This window comes from Accipiter gentilis, chromosome 6 (genome assembly GCF_929443795.1).
Source record: "Accipiter gentilis chromosome 6, bAccGen1.1, whole genome shotgun sequence".
NCBI lineage: Eukaryota > Metazoa > Chordata > Aves > Accipitriformes > Accipitridae > Astur > Astur gentilis.
In genome coordinates this window covers 20,279,069-20,295,782 of record NC_064885.1, presented here as the reverse complement: position 1 = coordinate 20,295,782, position 16,714 = coordinate 20,279,069, and the positions used below count along the sequence as shown (strand labels likewise).

General features: G+C 47.1%; 1 protein-coding gene across 1 annotated transcript; it reads right to left on the bottom strand.

Annotated features, from left to right (window-relative positions):
• Positions 1–11,723: 11,723 nt before the first annotated feature.
• On the bottom strand, positions 11,724–13,048 carry LOC126039276 (G-protein coupled receptor 35-like). Its single transcript, XM_049802206.1, has one exon. The coding sequence runs from the start codon at positions 13,046–13,048 to the stop codon at positions 12,113–12,115; it is 936 nt and encodes a 311-aa protein (XP_049658163.1). The 3' UTR covers positions 11,724–12,112.
• Between the last annotated feature and the right edge of the window lie 3,666 nt (positions 13,049–16,714).

The window sequence follows — 16,714 nt, the reverse complement described above, 5'->3', positions numbered from 1 at the left end:
AAAAGCTTACAGACTACGAGATAGAAGCAGGTGTTACATGCATTGTCAGTTGTTAACCCTATCAATGTCACCTTAGGCACTTATAAAGGACATGATACCACCTCACTGACTTGAGTGGTTCATCCTGTGAAGTTGCTTGCCACAAAGCACCCCTGTGGCCAGGTGCTTTTGCAATTCAGTGCACTCACCTGTGGCCAAAGGTGCCTGGGTCTGGTGGCCCCAGCCCTTCAGAGCCAGTGCTGTTGCCTCTGACCCAAGCTGGTGCAGGTGCTAGCTGAGTGCTGCATGTATCACTTCAGCTTGCTGCAGTGGTTTCAGCTGAGGAGAGCAGCCGGGTTGAAATACTACCTTCAAATCCAACATCCCTGATATCTCTAATAGCATACACAGCCTATATGACTGACAATAACAGGAAAGTACCATTTCTGTGAGGCTCTTCTTGAGATACAGCAACATGCCAGGCCTTTCCAAAACTACTTCACTGTTTCTTTTACTGTGTGCAGGATGTTTTTCATCACAGACCAAAGCTTTTCCAGAAGCCAAACACATCCGTTTCCCTCTCTTCCCCCAACAAAGGGGAAGCGTGTGGCCAGGTTGCAACGCTTGCACATGGGAGAGGTGTTGACCTGATGAAAGGCTGCATCCTTCCAGGAGGCTGTCTCCAAAAGTAGAATTGCCCTGGGGAGCCGCAGTGCTGCAGGAAGACGGCTGCCCCTGCAGTAACTGCCCATCGCCAGAGAGGAATGGGGAGCTGGGGATTTAACACCTTCCTGCTTATCACCAGGTGTGGAAAAATGCCTGTGAGAGTTGTTCTTTTTTTAGATCAGGCCTCTGAAGCAGAATGGGAATTCCACTGAAAAATGACATCTCTTGGTTAAGGTTAGTCCCTGCTTCCCATTCTGTCCCCCATGGAAGTGAGCACAGTAAGAGCACGAGTATAAAGGCATTTCAGAGGAGCTGAATGCATTTCAAAAGTATCAAAACTGATACTAATGGATAGTTTGCCTCACACCCATATTTCTTTCCCCTCTCCTTTTCATTTAACCCCAAATTGGGTTTCCCTCTTCCTCCAAATCCCATTTGTTTGGCTTTGAGGTGAGCTGAGGTCTCCCAGGCTACCTGCATAAACAACTGTGGGAATGAAGAAACTGGCTAAAGGAGGATGAGGAAAAGCATTTAGCAAATAAGTTTTCAAGTTATTTTTCTCTTCCAGATGTGTTAGACATACTGCTGCATGAGTGTTTTTAAATGTCTTTGTAGACATCTGAGCAAAGGTCTAAGCTCCTAGGGACTCTCCCTTGGGCAGCCCAGCAGAAGTCTGGCCCAAAACACCTTTTCCTGCTTTCTAAGGCCACCCAGCTTCTGCCCTTCCTCTCCTAGGTGTGCTGGAGAGTTTGTTGCAGACAGAGGTCACGTTTCTCTCTAGTGGTTTGACGCTTTCTGTGCAGCCCTGTAGTACTACTGTTAGCTTGGGCCTTTTGAAGTTTCAGAGTAGTGTTTAGTTTTGGCAGCTCTAGATGGGTGCAGAGGTTTTCCATTCAGAGCAGTATCCAGCTCAGGATTTACCTGCTGCTCGCTGGCTGCAGGTGGCTCCTCTTGCTCTGCCTGGTGTGAAGCTGCACCAAGGGCTGGCAGGTACAGGGACATGCTGACTATGCTGCAAAAGAGATGTTGATGGTGTGCTTAGATTTTTAATTTTTAAAAATAATTTTACAGGTATAAAAAGTGATTCTGTGTGCTCATGGAGGACAGAAAAGCCCCGATGGGCCACTTTACATAAAGAAGCAATCTCTGGTTTAGGAGGTTTCTAAACTACAGGCTGCAGTAACCTGAGAAAGTATCTGGTGGACTTCCAGCCTGCCACAGCAAGGTTGGTCTTCCAGCTTTGCTGTGTAGTGCCAGGGCCCTGCAAATCCAACCTTCCCTGGGCTCAGATACTGTAGACAGACAGCACTGCAGCTGCAGCAAGGACTGGGACAGCATGGGGTGTGCTGGGTTTCTGCTTCGTATCACCCTGACTACAACTGGAAAAAAGCTTGTGGGGAGGTGACCTGTACTGCGAGAGGCTGATTTCCATGTGAGATTTTCTTCCTCATGATGTGTGGAAGAGGCGCCGAGTTCGGGCACTTGCACTTTTTCTCTGGCTGCCTACAAACAAGAGCTCCGTACTCATAGGGGAGCCCAGAAGCTCACAGAAATCGCTAATACTGTGCAGCAGAGCTAAATCTGAGCCAAAGGAAGAAGCTCTGGCTACCAATGACTGAGGACAGTTGTTTGCAGAAGACCCAGAGAAGTGTGAGAACATAACTCCTTCAGATGCCTGAAAAGGCAGCTTAGCACAGAGATTAATCACTGTATTGAAAAAAAAAACCAAACAAGCCCCCCAAACCCCTCAAACCCCTACTTTAAGTCTGGAAGTCCCATCTGGAGAATATTTGCTAAACCTTCTCATTCATGTGGAACATTTTAGAATCAGGAGTTCAAGAAAATAAAGCAGTTTATACAAAAAAAGGAAGATATATAGTAAATAACCCATGCTTTCTGCTCAGAAATATTAGTCATGGAGAATTCCTAATTCCTCTAGTTTTACAAGCCTAATGCATCAGGAACTAAATTTATGAAGAAGTTTTTGCTTTCCCCTCCTGCATGCCGCAGCCACTGCCACTTCTCCGTCACTGTGTCTCTCCTAGATGCTTACTTGCTTTCTGTTCCCCTTATGTCCTTTATGTCACACTGCTACTTTGTGTCATCAGCACAGGGAAGAAAGCAGAAAAAGGGAGTATTTTCTCTCTGCGCTGACTGATATGTTATTTAATTTTCAACTGGAGGCCGCAGGTTGTCTTCACAATGTTTCTTCTCAAATCAGGGTTTTAGAAATGATAGAGGATGACTCATGGAGCCTTTTTCTTTAGCTGTTGTCTTAAAATGTATCTTCAGTTATTTTCTTCTTCATTCCTTTTTTTGTGACCTTCCCTAAGTTACTGACATCTAGGGTTTGTTGCTCTTGTACGGGTCATTTATTGAGTCAGATAGGCTAGAAATCATTTAATGGCATATGCTTTGTTGATCAGAGACAGCCTACTCTGGCACAAGGTGGAGAAGCAAAAGGTCAGATGAGCAAGGTGAAAGATGTTTCCTCCTGCATTTTGCAGGTTGGTGCCAAGTTGTCTATGAAGCTTGGTAATAAAATGGGTCAGTGAGGGATGCTGGTGCAGAGAGTGGAATCTGGCCCCTGGGGCTAGGGACTTTCTCCTGTGGGGCTTGTCACTCCTGCACAGATGGATTGGAGGAGCAGACCTTGAATAATCATTGCTTCCTTTAGGGGAGAGGATTGCTGGTTGGGGTCTATTAGCCACTCACCTTCTTCTCTTGGCTGCCTTTCTTCCCTTCAGTCATGGGCTGTTTTGTTAAGCTGTAGCAGTGAAGGGACTTCACCGAGCACCAAGCCAGTCTGATTGCCCAGTCCCAGCTTTCCCAGTGCCTGCTTGAGCCAAGGGTGATTAATGGTCTTGCAAAACCACACTGGCCCTGTGTTGGCACCTGTTGGGAGGGGTTAGACCGGCCTTTGCTGTCACTGGAAAGGTGGGTGAGGTTGCGTCAGAATTAGCAGTAAATGATGCTTTTAGAGAAAAGCACTGGGTTTTCATGAAACCAAGGCTCCCTACCTGTGTCAGCACAGCTTATAAACATGTTTAACAACAAGAGGGTAAATACAGGCCTGAGGAAAAGCTCTGGCACCTGCTGCTTTTATCCATGAATTCATCTTGCTGATAAGAGAAAGTATGTGTTTTTAACTTTTATGCATTTTTCCCAGAATATTGCTGTTTGCCAAGCCTGCTGCTTATTCTTCATTACACCCCTGCCTCACAGCAGTGCCACAATCTATAGCATCGTTGGAGCACCTGGTGGCTGGGCAGCAAAAGGTGCTGCAGAAAGGAATATGGCTGCACAGATTAGCATTTTGCAAGTTCACAGTTAAAAAAATGTCTTCATGCTGTGGTTTCAACTTCTGCCCTGGCATAAATTCATTGTGATGATTCAGGCTGTAAGCATGCTCACACCTCCAATAGGTGTTTGACAGTTGGGGTGGTAGGTACACAGGGCAGCCAGGCCTTATGGAAAGATATATGACTTTGGTGGTCCTTTTTGTAATAAACTTATTCTGACCATTGCATCTTGGCTTTAGATTAGGAATGTTTTTTCTTAAAAAGGGAAAGGAAAAGACAATGTCAAAGAGACAGATAAGAGTTGGGTACTTCTTGCAGAAAGGGTTTTTTTTTTTTTGTGTGTGTGTGTGTGCATTTTTGTTTGTTTGCTTGGTTTTAGGGTTTTTTTTAGGCTTTCTATTGGATCATTTTTGCTGCAGCTGATAACACAACAAAAAATGCCCTGGGCAAGGATGACTGGCCCATACTGGGCCTGGATGCTGAGCACTGGTCAAGATAACTCAGAGTGGCAGGAACCAGCTCTGGCCATGAGAATGTGTCCCTATGACTGCTGGTGAGCTGCTTCTGGGGTCATTTACACAAGAAGATGACAATAAAAAAAGGGGAAAAAACCCCCTAAGACCTGGAAAGGATGAGTCCAAATGGCTGATGGAAATAGTGGTGTGTTTTCTAAGGCACACCTCTTTCCTCCCTGTTAGGTAGCCACAACTCTGTGCAGGCAAGAATTTGTCACATGAGTCACCTTTTCTATGGCTGGTAGACTGGTTAATTTGCTTGTTGTTGAGGTTTTGGGGTTTTGTGTGTTGTTTTGGGTTTTATTTGTTTTTCTATTTTTTTTTCTTTCTTTCCCTCTTTTCCTTGCATTTACGGAAATTCTTGTGGTGCATGTGCTTCCTCACTGAGAGCTGTGCTGGGTACTGTCAGGCTGGGTTGGGGTTATCACAGGGCTTCTGGAAAAAGCTTGCCCTGGAGGCATGGGACCTTCCCTGCCTCTTCCAGCCACAGTAGCCTGTCCTCTTTCATCACCTCACCCTCATCATGTCCAGCCTTTCCCAGGAGAGGGGAAACCCATTGTTTCTGCAGCTGATGGCAGGGGAGGGTGGGTGGTTTTGCTAAGCAGCTGCATTCTGTGTGGCTGTTTGCAGGCAGGCCAGTCCAGCTTGTGGCATATTGCAGTGACATTGGACAGAGACTGGGTGATCCTGCCAAGCACTGGGTTTTGCTGAGGATGGAGCCATCTGAGGAGGGAAAGCCTCTGAAAGGTAAAAAGAAAGCAGAGCTGTGCAGCACAGTTCACTCTCTGGAAAGGGTAATTGACAATACAGCAATTTCTAAAGCTAGATTTTCATGTTTTCTTTCCTCCATCACAGCAATATTAGGTGTGAAGGCAGTTCCAGTTGCAGCAGGCTCCTGGGGCAGGCTGGGCATGGGGAGTAGTGCTGGGGTGGGGGATTCCCATGTCAGAGAGTCTGGAGGAGGAAGGGAAGGTATATGCACAATTCCTGGAGCCAAGGGAGAGCATTTCTTGCATCACAGATGGGCCTGAAAGACTCCTAGACCTCCCCTGCACATTCCTCCGTGGAGGAGAGGTTTGTGGGATGTCTCCAGTGAAGATCCAGATACAAACCACGCAGGGGGAGAGGACAGGCCCCCTCTGCTGGGGACATGGCTTGAAACTGGCACCATCAGCGCTGAAAGTGATGGAGCAAAGAAGAGATGTTTTGTTGCAGTTGTGTGTGCTGCACCAGGAAGCTGCATGTCTCCATTACTACTCTGACACCAGCTGAAACCTTTGCATCATTGGGGCATTCGCCAGCACTACGGTGGGGGTTTTAAGTGCACAAAAGAAGCTCTTGTGATTTCTGCCTTCTGTATATGCTGACTGATGTGCTGTGCCTTTGTGCAGCTGGAAACTGAAGAAACTTGGACAAGCACAAAAGTGATGCAAGCTCTTTAGCATCTGGCTTACACAGTCCTATCTGAAAGCAGAAGACCAATTCCTCCTTTGGTTACTTTTACAAAAAAAAACCCCAAACTTTTTAAAGTTAAATAGGGAAATGTTGCAAGGGAAACTAGAGTAAGATGTGAGGGGTTTGTGTGTTTATGAGGAAGAGGAAAGTGTTGAAATACACCTGTGGAAATAAATTAGCTTAGGGTTCAGTAGCAAAAAATACAGCCAATGTGAATTAGTCAGAAACCAGAAATGTGCTGGAATTTTTAACTGGTTTCAGTATTGTTACCTTAAATCTGCCTCACAATGATCATGTGGATAAATTGTCACCAGCAGCACAGTCTGAACCTAGGGTGTGCCTTTAAATGCAAAATCTGGGAACCCCCTTTTTGAAACAGAGTGCTTTTTCTGCTGTGCTCTCATCTCCATGGGAGGCTTTTCTCTTTTTATTAAACTTTATTTATTTGAAAACCAGTGGGGGATGTTGCCTGGTTAGGATCCCAGTCCCAGGCAGGCAGGCGGTGGGATCCACTTCCATTTTGCTGGGGGAAGGCAGTGGGTGTCAGGGAGGCAGGTGCTGGGCTGGCCCTGCCCTGGGTAGCGCAGCAGGATGTGGGCACCTGGATGTAGGGGAGTGCATTGCCTCCATGGGAACTTTTTGGCAGGGCCTCCTTTTCCTCGATTTTGCTTTACCTAGTGGGGAAGTTGGTCAAGCATCTGCCTCTACTGAGACCTTCCTGATGGGACTAAAATAGCTCTGAGGTCCCTGATGTGAGAGGTGAGAAGAGAAGAATCTTAAAAAAAAAAACAACCCTCAAAACAAAAAAAACCCAAAAGTTCATACCTGGAGCACTGCTATTGTATTTGAGCTCTCCTGTCTTCTCCCAAAGCTGGCACCACTGGAGACCACCATCCCTCCAGAAGGCAGGAGGTGAGATCCCCCATGCTGCTTTCTGCCTACTGAAAATATCATCTGCTCTTCCCAAAGGGACAAAATCCACCATTTGGGTCCAGCCAGTTGGTAAAACAGAAAAATTCCAGGTATGATATTAAAGTCAGATATATCTTTTATCATTGCACAGTTTATTGCACATTTGAAATTTTTCAAAGTTCGGTTCCTTTAAAAACAAAACAGAAGCCAAAACCCACCCCCTCTCTAAAATTGCTAAAACACTGTGAATATAGCCGTGTCACTTGAGATGCAAACGTGTAACTGCAGTGGCAGAGAGCAAAGATCACAGTGATGGCAAAGGGCCACAGCTGGCAGGTGCACTCCTCCCAGGCACAGAGCTTGCTCTCCGGCCCTGGCCTCTGGGCACAGAGTGGCACTGCAGGTTACTGGGGGCTGACAGGCAGCGGGGACTGGGAGCCAGCCCCTAAGGACATGTTAAATGCCACTCAAGTCTGATATGGTCGGTGCCCAGAACATGAAAGATAGCAACTTTGAAGTGATAAAATAAAGGTCTTAATTCTTCATGATTACTTATAGTTGCCATTGGGAGAGTAGAAAGGTATTTAACATCAGCCATTCTTCCATTCACCAGAATAATAGCAAGGAAAGGAAGTGAGCAGCAGTAAAAGATCTAATCTAACATTAAATTATAGCTTAAACAAGAATCTCTTCCTGCCTGCCCTGTCTGCGGTGGCTGGTGAGCAATTGTCCATTGCCGCCTCTCTGCTGCGAAACCAGATTAGATTATGCAGTCGCTTTCTTTCCGCTTCCTGGGGCTCTTCTCGGAAGAAATTATTGAATAACATTTGTGAAAAGCAGAATTGTAAATGTGTTAACTTAAGCAGGTCACGAAATAGCTGTGGCAATATGGAGGAGCTGCGTGACCCACATGAGATGTGCATGATGGTGTCCTGCCCTTCTGAAATGTGACAGCTCTGTGGTGGAGACATGATGAGGAGTCTCTCTGTTGGGGCACTGAGGAAAGCTGGTCCTTTGGTCCCTGGTTGATGTAATGTTACTTTTGGTGGAAACGTGATGTTTCTGGAGCCCATTTTTATGCAGCGACGTAGGGCAAGGGTTAAACAAGTGACTGTGGGCTGTGGCACCCACGAAGGGCAAGAGACTTGCTCTGGCAATTTTGAGGCTGATAAAAGTCAGGCTTGAAATATCGGTGCCAAATTTTTACCAAACCAAACAAGGGAGCCTGGCTTGAAAGCCAAGGGCCAGAAAGGCAGAAGTATGAAGTGTTCATCTTGGTAGACAAAAGTCAGCAGACAGAAGTGAAGTGGGAGTTTTGAAGTTGGGAAGCTGCTGGCAGACTGCTGCTGGGGTTTCTGATGGACAGTGTTGCAGATGCTGCAGCCTTTTAGCACCTTTGAGGATGAGGAGTGCATGGTGTCAAACGCTGTCCCCGGCTGGTGCGTGCAGTGCCCACTCGAGACAGCTCATCCCATTGGAGTGAGTTGGTGATGCTTCTGAGCCTTCATTCAGAAATTGAGAGACATAAGAATGCTTCTATCTCAAGATAATGATAATAAGCCACCCTGATTTTCACTCCCCCAGAAGTTCCCTCTTTTTCTGTCTTCGATGAAAGTATCTTTGAAGTATGTCACAGTTTTTTGGTGACAGATTTCACACTTCCCCCCCCCCCCCCCCCCACTTGACACTCAGCTGAACTCTCATTTTTTGGTCAGCTGCCTTGGTTCAGTACTTGGCAGCAGGGTTCATTTAAAATGTGACAGCAACAGAAATTGAAAGCCCCAAGCAATAAAACGGGTGTGAGACATTACCAGACCTCTGGGAGCAACAACATGAAAGTTAGAGGGAGTTTTGGATGTGTTCCTACATGCTGTGTGTGTGTCCCGCCTGTGCAGCCACCTCCAGTGTGCTGCAGCAGCTCCACTCGTGCTTTCAAGTGATCTGTTTTTGTAACAAGTCCGTTTGGTGCTTGTGAAGGGGTTTAGACTGGCTGTATCCAGCTCTGTCATCAGTTCATAGAATTAGAATTGATATAATGTAGGAGAAGCCAGTGCAAGATGTTTGTGTCTACCTGTGTCCTGCAGCTGCTGGGAGGGCAGCAGGGTGCGGTCATGCATGGTGGGAGATACCTGCCTTGGCCAGCCTACAAGGTGTAGGTTCCAGCCCTTCTCACACCTGTACTCTCATCACTTGGGAAACATGAGGTTGATGTTGTCCAGGCTTGGCTCCAGAGAAATCTGGGAAGTCTGAAAGACAGAGTGTGTCCTACGCTAAGAAGGTTAAGTTGCACATATTTGAAAGCTGGGTGGATGTGATGAGATATAAAGGTTTTTGCAGGAAGATCAAAGCAAGCCAGGCAAGGTCTGCTCCACCTGGATAGTTACGATCTGTCTGTGCGTGGGGTGGGGGCTGTCTGCCTTCCAGGCAATGGTGAAAGAATCAGTATCTTGTTGGCAAGTGCTCAGATCCCCCTTGTCTCCTGCAGGTTGCTGAGCTCACCAGAAATGTCTACTGCTGTAGGCTGCTGCTGCCTCTTCACTGCTTAATTCATCCCTTAGCATTTCTCTATATGGTGTAGGAGAGCTTGGCCAGATGGGTTATGAATTTAGAGGACACTCCTTCTACTAAATCATCCCAAGAGCTCCAGGTGGAAAAAGCAAAATAAAAAGTGAGTAAACACAGTACCATAATCCAGTTTTCTAGCTGGGGAGCCTGAGGGAGTTTCTTGGTCCTTGTGCCACATAGTTCAGCCACAGCAGGGCCAAATCCATGACTATGCTGTACTTGGAGACCCTGCTCAAATGGTGAAGAACAGGTTTTTGTTCTATGTCAAAGGGATAGTTTATCACACCTCTTTTCTGAGTGTGAAACATGCTCTCCTGCCTCTTTGCCCTCATTAACCAGCCTCTCCTGGGCAGTCATTAGGAGCGGCAGTGGTCCTGCTCACAGCTGCTGCTGCGGCTGCTGTGGCAGTGAGGACCATCCCTGCACTCCCTGCCCAGCACCATCCTGCACTGGCTCAACCTGACTGTCTCCTTCATGGCCCTTTTGAGGCTTCCTCCCCCTCCAAATCTCAGTAAGCACCAGAAGACTCACTGCTGTACAGGGGCTTTGGTGTGAGATTTCTGTGGTGATGAAGTTTCGCTATCTTTGGCCAAGGGTTCATGGTATGTATTCCTGGGCAAATGGCTGGTAGAGCAAGGGGCATTACTCAGAGCGAGGCGGCTTAGCAGAATCTGCTCAGAAATGCTTTGTTTGTAGGCTGCTTTGTATCTCCTCCGCCCATTTAATTAGTGGTTACTGGAGGACAAATATTTTTTTCCCTGCACATCTAAAATAGCAGTTTGGTTTGTGCAGCCCTTTCACATCTAAAGAGCTTGCACCCACGTTGGTGAGACTGGGGGTGTAGAAAAAACACACTGGCATCAGGTCATCTCTCAAATCACTGCGGTCTCAGCACACAAATCCCATACCAGGGAGAAAAATCTTAAAGGTATGTTTAGCATTATTGGGGAACAGTCCATCAAATTAAAGTCACAAAGGTGCTTATGTTACTACAGCAGTGCAGCACCCAGGGCTGGGGAAGGCAAAGCGTGAGCCCTGCTGAGCCAGGCTAGGAAGTGTGAAATTGGTGCCAGGGCCATGCTGCACCTTGGGCTGAGCCAGGATGAGATACCCATCTTTGCATGCACAGCGCTATTAGTTGCTGCTTTGATCTTTTCTAAGAAAATGTAGAGGTAGAAAAGAGGAGACATCAACCTTCTTAAAAGGTCTTTTCTGCAGCCAGAGCCTCTCCTAATCCCCTCCCCATTGTGCAGTGAGGGAAGGTGAGATCCTGCTTTCAGATTTTGCTGATGACAGAGCAGATATCCCCATTTCTACCTGAATCTCTGGCAAGCGTGAGAAGCCTATATCCCCTCGGGAAGCTGTCAGGGCTTTGCTACTGTCCTGTGCAGGTGGCATGGGCTTTGCTGGGCAGCAGCGCAGCCAATGCCCTGGTGGATGGAGAGCTCTGCTCAACAGTTGTCTGCAGCAGGGTCTCTTCTTGAGGGGTTTCTTCCTTTTGGCATTTTCCTTAAGTAGGAGGAGATGCAAAGGCTGAGCTGGACATGGGGGCTGTAAGGCTGCTTAGGTGGCAGCAGGGTTTGGCCCAGCATGTGCAAGCAGATGGAAGCTCAGCCTGGGGTTGGGAAGTGTGAGTGGAGGCGTATGCCTGGTACATCCCATCCAAGGGCATGTGGCCTGGGGCTAGTTAGTGGTTTTACCTACTTAGCTGTTTATGGGTAAGTGCATCACAGGGTGGCATGCACCACTCTGCCTTTGAAAATCCCAGTCTCTGTTGCGGATCACACCCCCTGCCCCTCAATTACTCAGCAGGGAGATGAGCTGTCCCTCTTGGGGACAGACAGCAGAGCAGGTCCTGTACTGCCCGATCTCCCACCTTTTCCATTTAACTCATTAAGAGACTGAGCTCTGTGCCAGTAATGTGACTTTATTTATGTTAGTTTCTTTGGAACAGCTTGCTGCCACTTTAGACAGTCCTTTACATTATAAGGTTGAATAGACCCTTAATACAGACCTCTTATTCCCACTGCCCCACCCCAACTCTTTGGATAATAGTTTTAATGCCATTTGACTCAAACACTTTTGATGTAAATTTTTTACCCAGTATAAGTAATTGCAATTTCCTCTGACCTTGTATTGCAACTGATAACCATTTTGCAGCTGTTGTGTAGTACGAATAGTGCTGTAAAGTTGTCTAAAGCAAGCTAAATCTGCCTCTGCTACTGTGATTGTGCATTACCAACTGAAAACAAGATGTTTGTGACTTACAAAAACATCCTCCTTTCTTTTTCTGCAGTGGTTTCACTTCGACTTTTTTCTTTTTTGACGTTTGGAATAACCTCCGTTTCTTTGTCACAGCTACAGCTGCATAAAAACTGATCCAAGGTGGGGGCAAGGGACAAAAAAACCCTCCAAACCCTTTACCACTGGCTGTACTTGTTTTCTGGGAAAATGAAAGACAGTTTTTGCAGGGGAAAGCTATCATTTTACTCAAATTTGCATACAGCAGAGAATTATCAGTGGCAACCTAGGTCATTACATCAGGATCTGGACTGCTGTGGTTGTCTGAATTGGGGCTAATATTCACGTCTGAATCCTTCCCATTAGCAGAAAGTCCTCCATCCAACTCACAGAAAAAGAAACTGCACAATCCTGCTATGAAGTCCCAGTTGAACTTGAATGTAGCAAGCATAAAATGTGTGCTGCATGTGTTTTGCACTAAAGTGTTATGTGTGGGAGCTGAATTTCAGCTTCTTCACTGGCTTCAGATTTGGACTTTGCTAGCTTGGGAGATGCTTCCTTAAATTCCTTGTTGACAAAGTAGTAACAAATAGCATCCAGGCAGCAGTTTGTGTTTGCGAGGACTGAGGTGAGGTGAACAAAATAATTAACCCTCTGTATTGCAGAGCAGTTGGAGCTGATGGAGTCCATTATAAAGCGAAGGAGATGCCCGACGTGAAGAGGTAAAAAGCATATGATGAACACAGTCATGTTTGCAGACATGATGTAGACTGCCTTCCTGATTAACTTTTCCTTGTGACAGTTTTCATTCTTCTTTCTCGTGAGTTCTGCAATGACTTGTATGGAGCAATAACTCAACATGATCAATGGTATGAAAAACCCTACAATAATAGCACACAGTGTGATCACTGAGGGCTTAATGGATGATTTTTCAAAGCAAAGTTCATCTTGTCCTTGATCCTCTAACTTTTTAATGAGGGACATCACACAGATAATGACTATCCAAAGAAATCCAGAGGCAAAAGCTGCCTTCTGCAGTGACCGCAGCACCTTGGCTTTCAAAGGGTACTTGATTGCAAGGTACCTATCAGCTGCTACAACAGTGATGATACCGATGCTCATTAAGCGGTTTATGAAATAGCCACCTTCCAGAGCCAGGCACCATCTACCTACCTTCAGCTGATGGAACTGGGATAAAGTTTTAAAAGGCAAAGTAAAGAGCAGCAAGCAGTCAGCCACAGCCAAGCTGACCATGTATACCCTGGTTTCTGTCCATTTGCCAAGTTTGCAGCAGAACACCCACAGCGCCAACACATTCAGCAAAATGCCCAAAAGCAAAACCGGGATGTAAACACACAGCTGGACAAGTGGAAAGCTTTCATAGGCTGTGATACTGCAGCTGCTGAGGTTCATTTTGGGGATATTAAGAGCACAGGTCCTGCAAAAGCAGATCAAACCTTTTAGAAGCTAGAGTCTTGACTGAATCGGTGATTAATTTAGATAGTTCAGGGCTTTACCAACAGTGAAAACCAGACTGTGTAGATGACTCTGCAGAGCAGAGCTGGCTGTAGGGTACCTGGTGGGAAGGGGAGGGAGTGGGGCATGAGCCTGATCAGTTGTGGAAGAGAGAAAAGCGCAGGTTCTCACTGGGTCCCATGCGGGGAAGACTGCTCATGGAGGGCAGCAGGGGAAAATGCTTCGGCCTCTTTTTTGGGCCAGACTCAGTGCAGGCAGCAGAGGTATCCTGCAGCTAGGAGTTATGTGAGCTATTAAAACTATCTGATAATGGAAACCTAAACCCAGCTCTCATCCCTTCCCTTATAGTGCTGCTGAGAAGAAGCCAGCCAGCATCCCCACAGCTCAAAATGCTCCAGATGTGCAGCAAAAGGACAGCTGTCCTCTCTCTAAGTCCTGAGTTGTCTCTGCATCACTTCTCATTAGTGGTAAGGGCAATTATTATTACATCTCTCATTATTTTTAGCTGCCATTGAATCCTGTACTCAGTGGTAGCATTTAGTGGTATGCAGCAAGAATCAGAGTACTGGGGTCTGCATGCTGTCTTTCAAGGATTGTGAAAGTTGATCTTTGTCTCAGAAGTGTTAGAGCGATCTGCCACAATTCCAAGACAAAAACCCCAATGCCATGGCAAGAAATATGGTCAGCAGCCACATGAAATAGAGACATGAGCTGTATCTGGTCTAGTGGGTGGTTTTATCACCTTCGGTCTAAGGGCAATATTGCTGTTTTCCCTCCTGCTTTGGAGGAGTTAATACAGGAGTGTATTCCAGGTGCAACTGTTCATGGACAGAAAAGACCTGGGAAGTCTGAGATGTCTTTGGATTTTCCCTGCAAGGGGATCATGGCTCCATGGCAGCAGGTGCCTGGGGCTTAAAAGCATCCCGAGCGAGCAAACCATAGCGCAGTGCTGCAGCATCTGTATGTATCTGCAGCTCTTGGCTAGCTTTGAAAATCATGCTGCTGAGGAATCATGCCAGGGCACCTCTTTGGAGGTGAGGGAATATGCTATAGCCGATACCGGCAGCAGGTCTGTGCTTTGGACACAGGTAATGAGTTCTGAGCCCAGAAGATATAAGGGTAGATCATAACAGGCAACAGAGAGGTCTAGCAAAGGCTGAGACAATCCTTAAGCATCTAAAACGTGTCTAATGTGACCAGTTTCAAAATGAGTCTTTGAAAATACACAGGTTCCAGCCCTCTCTCAGTTTCTGCACCACCATTTTGGTGTTCCACTATGGCTGGGGAAAGGCAGTGCCTTGCAGAGCTCAAGCAACCAGGTCAGCAAATAGCCAAGAGGAATTACCTGCTCGCTCGCTATCCTTGGAGAGAGTGAACATTCTGGCTGCGGTGCAATGTGCAGGCACAATGAGCCCTCCTAGCAGTGCCCCTGGCATTCAACCAGTGAGGTCTCCTGCAAGGACCATTTGCTAGTGGCTGTGATGGCAGCAACGCTGGTGGAGGAAGCACCCCCGCCTCTCCTCAATGCATTTGCCCGGGGTTGAGCTTCCTCTGTCACCACTGGTGTGGCTCGTACCACCCCCTGTTGACTAAGGAGCCTGCAATAGCCCTGCAGCGAGGTGAAATACTCATCTGCCATGTGGCCCTGCAGCAGTTCCTCCAGCAATGGAATGGCTTTGGGTTTTTCCTTTGATTTACTTTCCAGTGCCTGATGTCTCCCTGGGCAATGCCCATTGACCTTCCTCACCCAAGAGGCTGTGCATATTGCTTGGAGGGGACCCGTTGCCCTGGAGGATCCTGAGGTCTTCTCTCTGCCTTCTAGACTGCCACTCCTGCTGGGGCTGGAGCAGGGACTTCCACCTGCTGTCACGCCACTGAGCCGCAGGACAGAGCAGCCCTGGCAGGTCCCCAGTCCCATTCACAGAGCTGTTGGAGAGGTGAGGGCTGTGGTTTGCAGACAGTTTTGTGATTATTATAATGGGTTTCACTCTGAATCATGGTAATTCTCTCATCTTCCATAGTTCTCATCAGCCAGTACTTCTGAGAAAATGTGACCTGCTGACTTTGTGACTGCTCTGTGGTTGCATGTGCCTGGTGGCCAGGGGCTCCTCTTTGGCTGTCCATTGCAACCCATTTACAAGAAGAGGTCAAACAAGTTGATCAACAAGCTCAAAGGTCCTGCTGTTAGTAGCTTGAATTGCTGTCTTGGGCAAACACATCTCCCCTTCCCACTTTCCAGGTGGTCTAGAGCAGCTTCAGGAATATTTCTGCATTGTCTGTCTGTGCATTGCAAACCAGCCTATGTGATTAATTCCTTGCCAGTGTATAATCAGTATAGAGCTTAGCTTAAATACTTCTCCTGAGTTTCCAGGGAGTGCTTTTGCCTTTCTTGTGGCTGCTTCTTGGTGGATGCTTATAAGTAGTTACTGACCTATTAGTACATCGAGCTCATTGATACCCACCCACCATCATTTTCATGTCATGGTCCTTGTTAGTACTTTAGTTTTCTAAGTCATCCAGCTCCTGGGTTGTGATACTTTCACCACTGTACAGAAAACACCTCACTGCATCATCCTCAAGTGTTGTCCACACACTCCTATTGTCAATGTCAATGCAATCACTACTGGCATTAACCATGAGCAGTCAAAACTAAGCCTGGAGGGAGCTCAGCTCATAGCATCTCTCCAGTGTGAGGCTTCCCATCCACAGCTTGGTGCTGTGGTCACCAGACAAGGGCAGCTATACCTCCCATCAGCCCAGTGAGGGACAAACTGTGTCACCAAGCACAAAGCAGCTGGCTGTGATCAGCAGGTTCACCAGAGCACCAGACCAGTTCAGGTCAGAGCAACTCAGCACCAGATACTCGTATACAAAGCTACAATGAAGTATTATCTGCGGAGAACTTACGTGTCTCCTGGTGTGGCTCTCAGGTCCTTGTCTGATTCCTGGACACCGCTGGGTCAGAATCCTCATGCTTCGCTTCTCTGCACATTGGCTCCCCATCAGCCACCCTTTAGGCTCTTGCAGCTGCTTATGGCCCCCTTCTTCCTCTCAGTCGCCAGTTTTGTCACCTCTGCCATGGACCAATGATGCTCTCACTTGGTATTTTCCCCTGCCTCTGCAGTTCTTAGCCTGTCTCAGCCCCGTGAGTGCTGTCACCATGTGGTGCAGTGCAGGTAACGCATGTGCTGCTCTCTCACTTACTCGCTGACAGCTCTCCGGCAGGGTAGTCGGGGGGCCTATGGCACTGCTGAGTACCAGTGCCTGTACAAAGTGCATTACCGCTCTCAATGTGCTCCAAAGGACCTTTTACTGATGCCAGTGTTTACCACACCTTGGCTGGAAAAGTGATTTTCTTAGTTGGGATAGAGTTAATTTTCTTCCTAGTAGCTAGTATAGTGTTATGTTTTGGATTTAGTATGAGAATAATGTGGATAACACACTGATGTTTTCAGTTGTTGCTAAACCATGTTTAGACTAAGTCAAGGATTTTTCAGCTTCTCATGCGCAGTCAGCGAGAAAGCTGGAGGGGCACAAGAAGCTGGGACGGGACACAGCCAGGACAGCTGACCCAAACTGGCCAAAGGGGTATTCCAGACCATA

What these genes read in the sequence shown, in the direction of transcription:
- LOC126039276 (XM_049802206.1), bottom strand. Translation starts at nt 13,048, where the DNA reads ATGAACCTCAGCAGCTGCAGTATCACAGCCTATGAAAGCTTTCCACTT.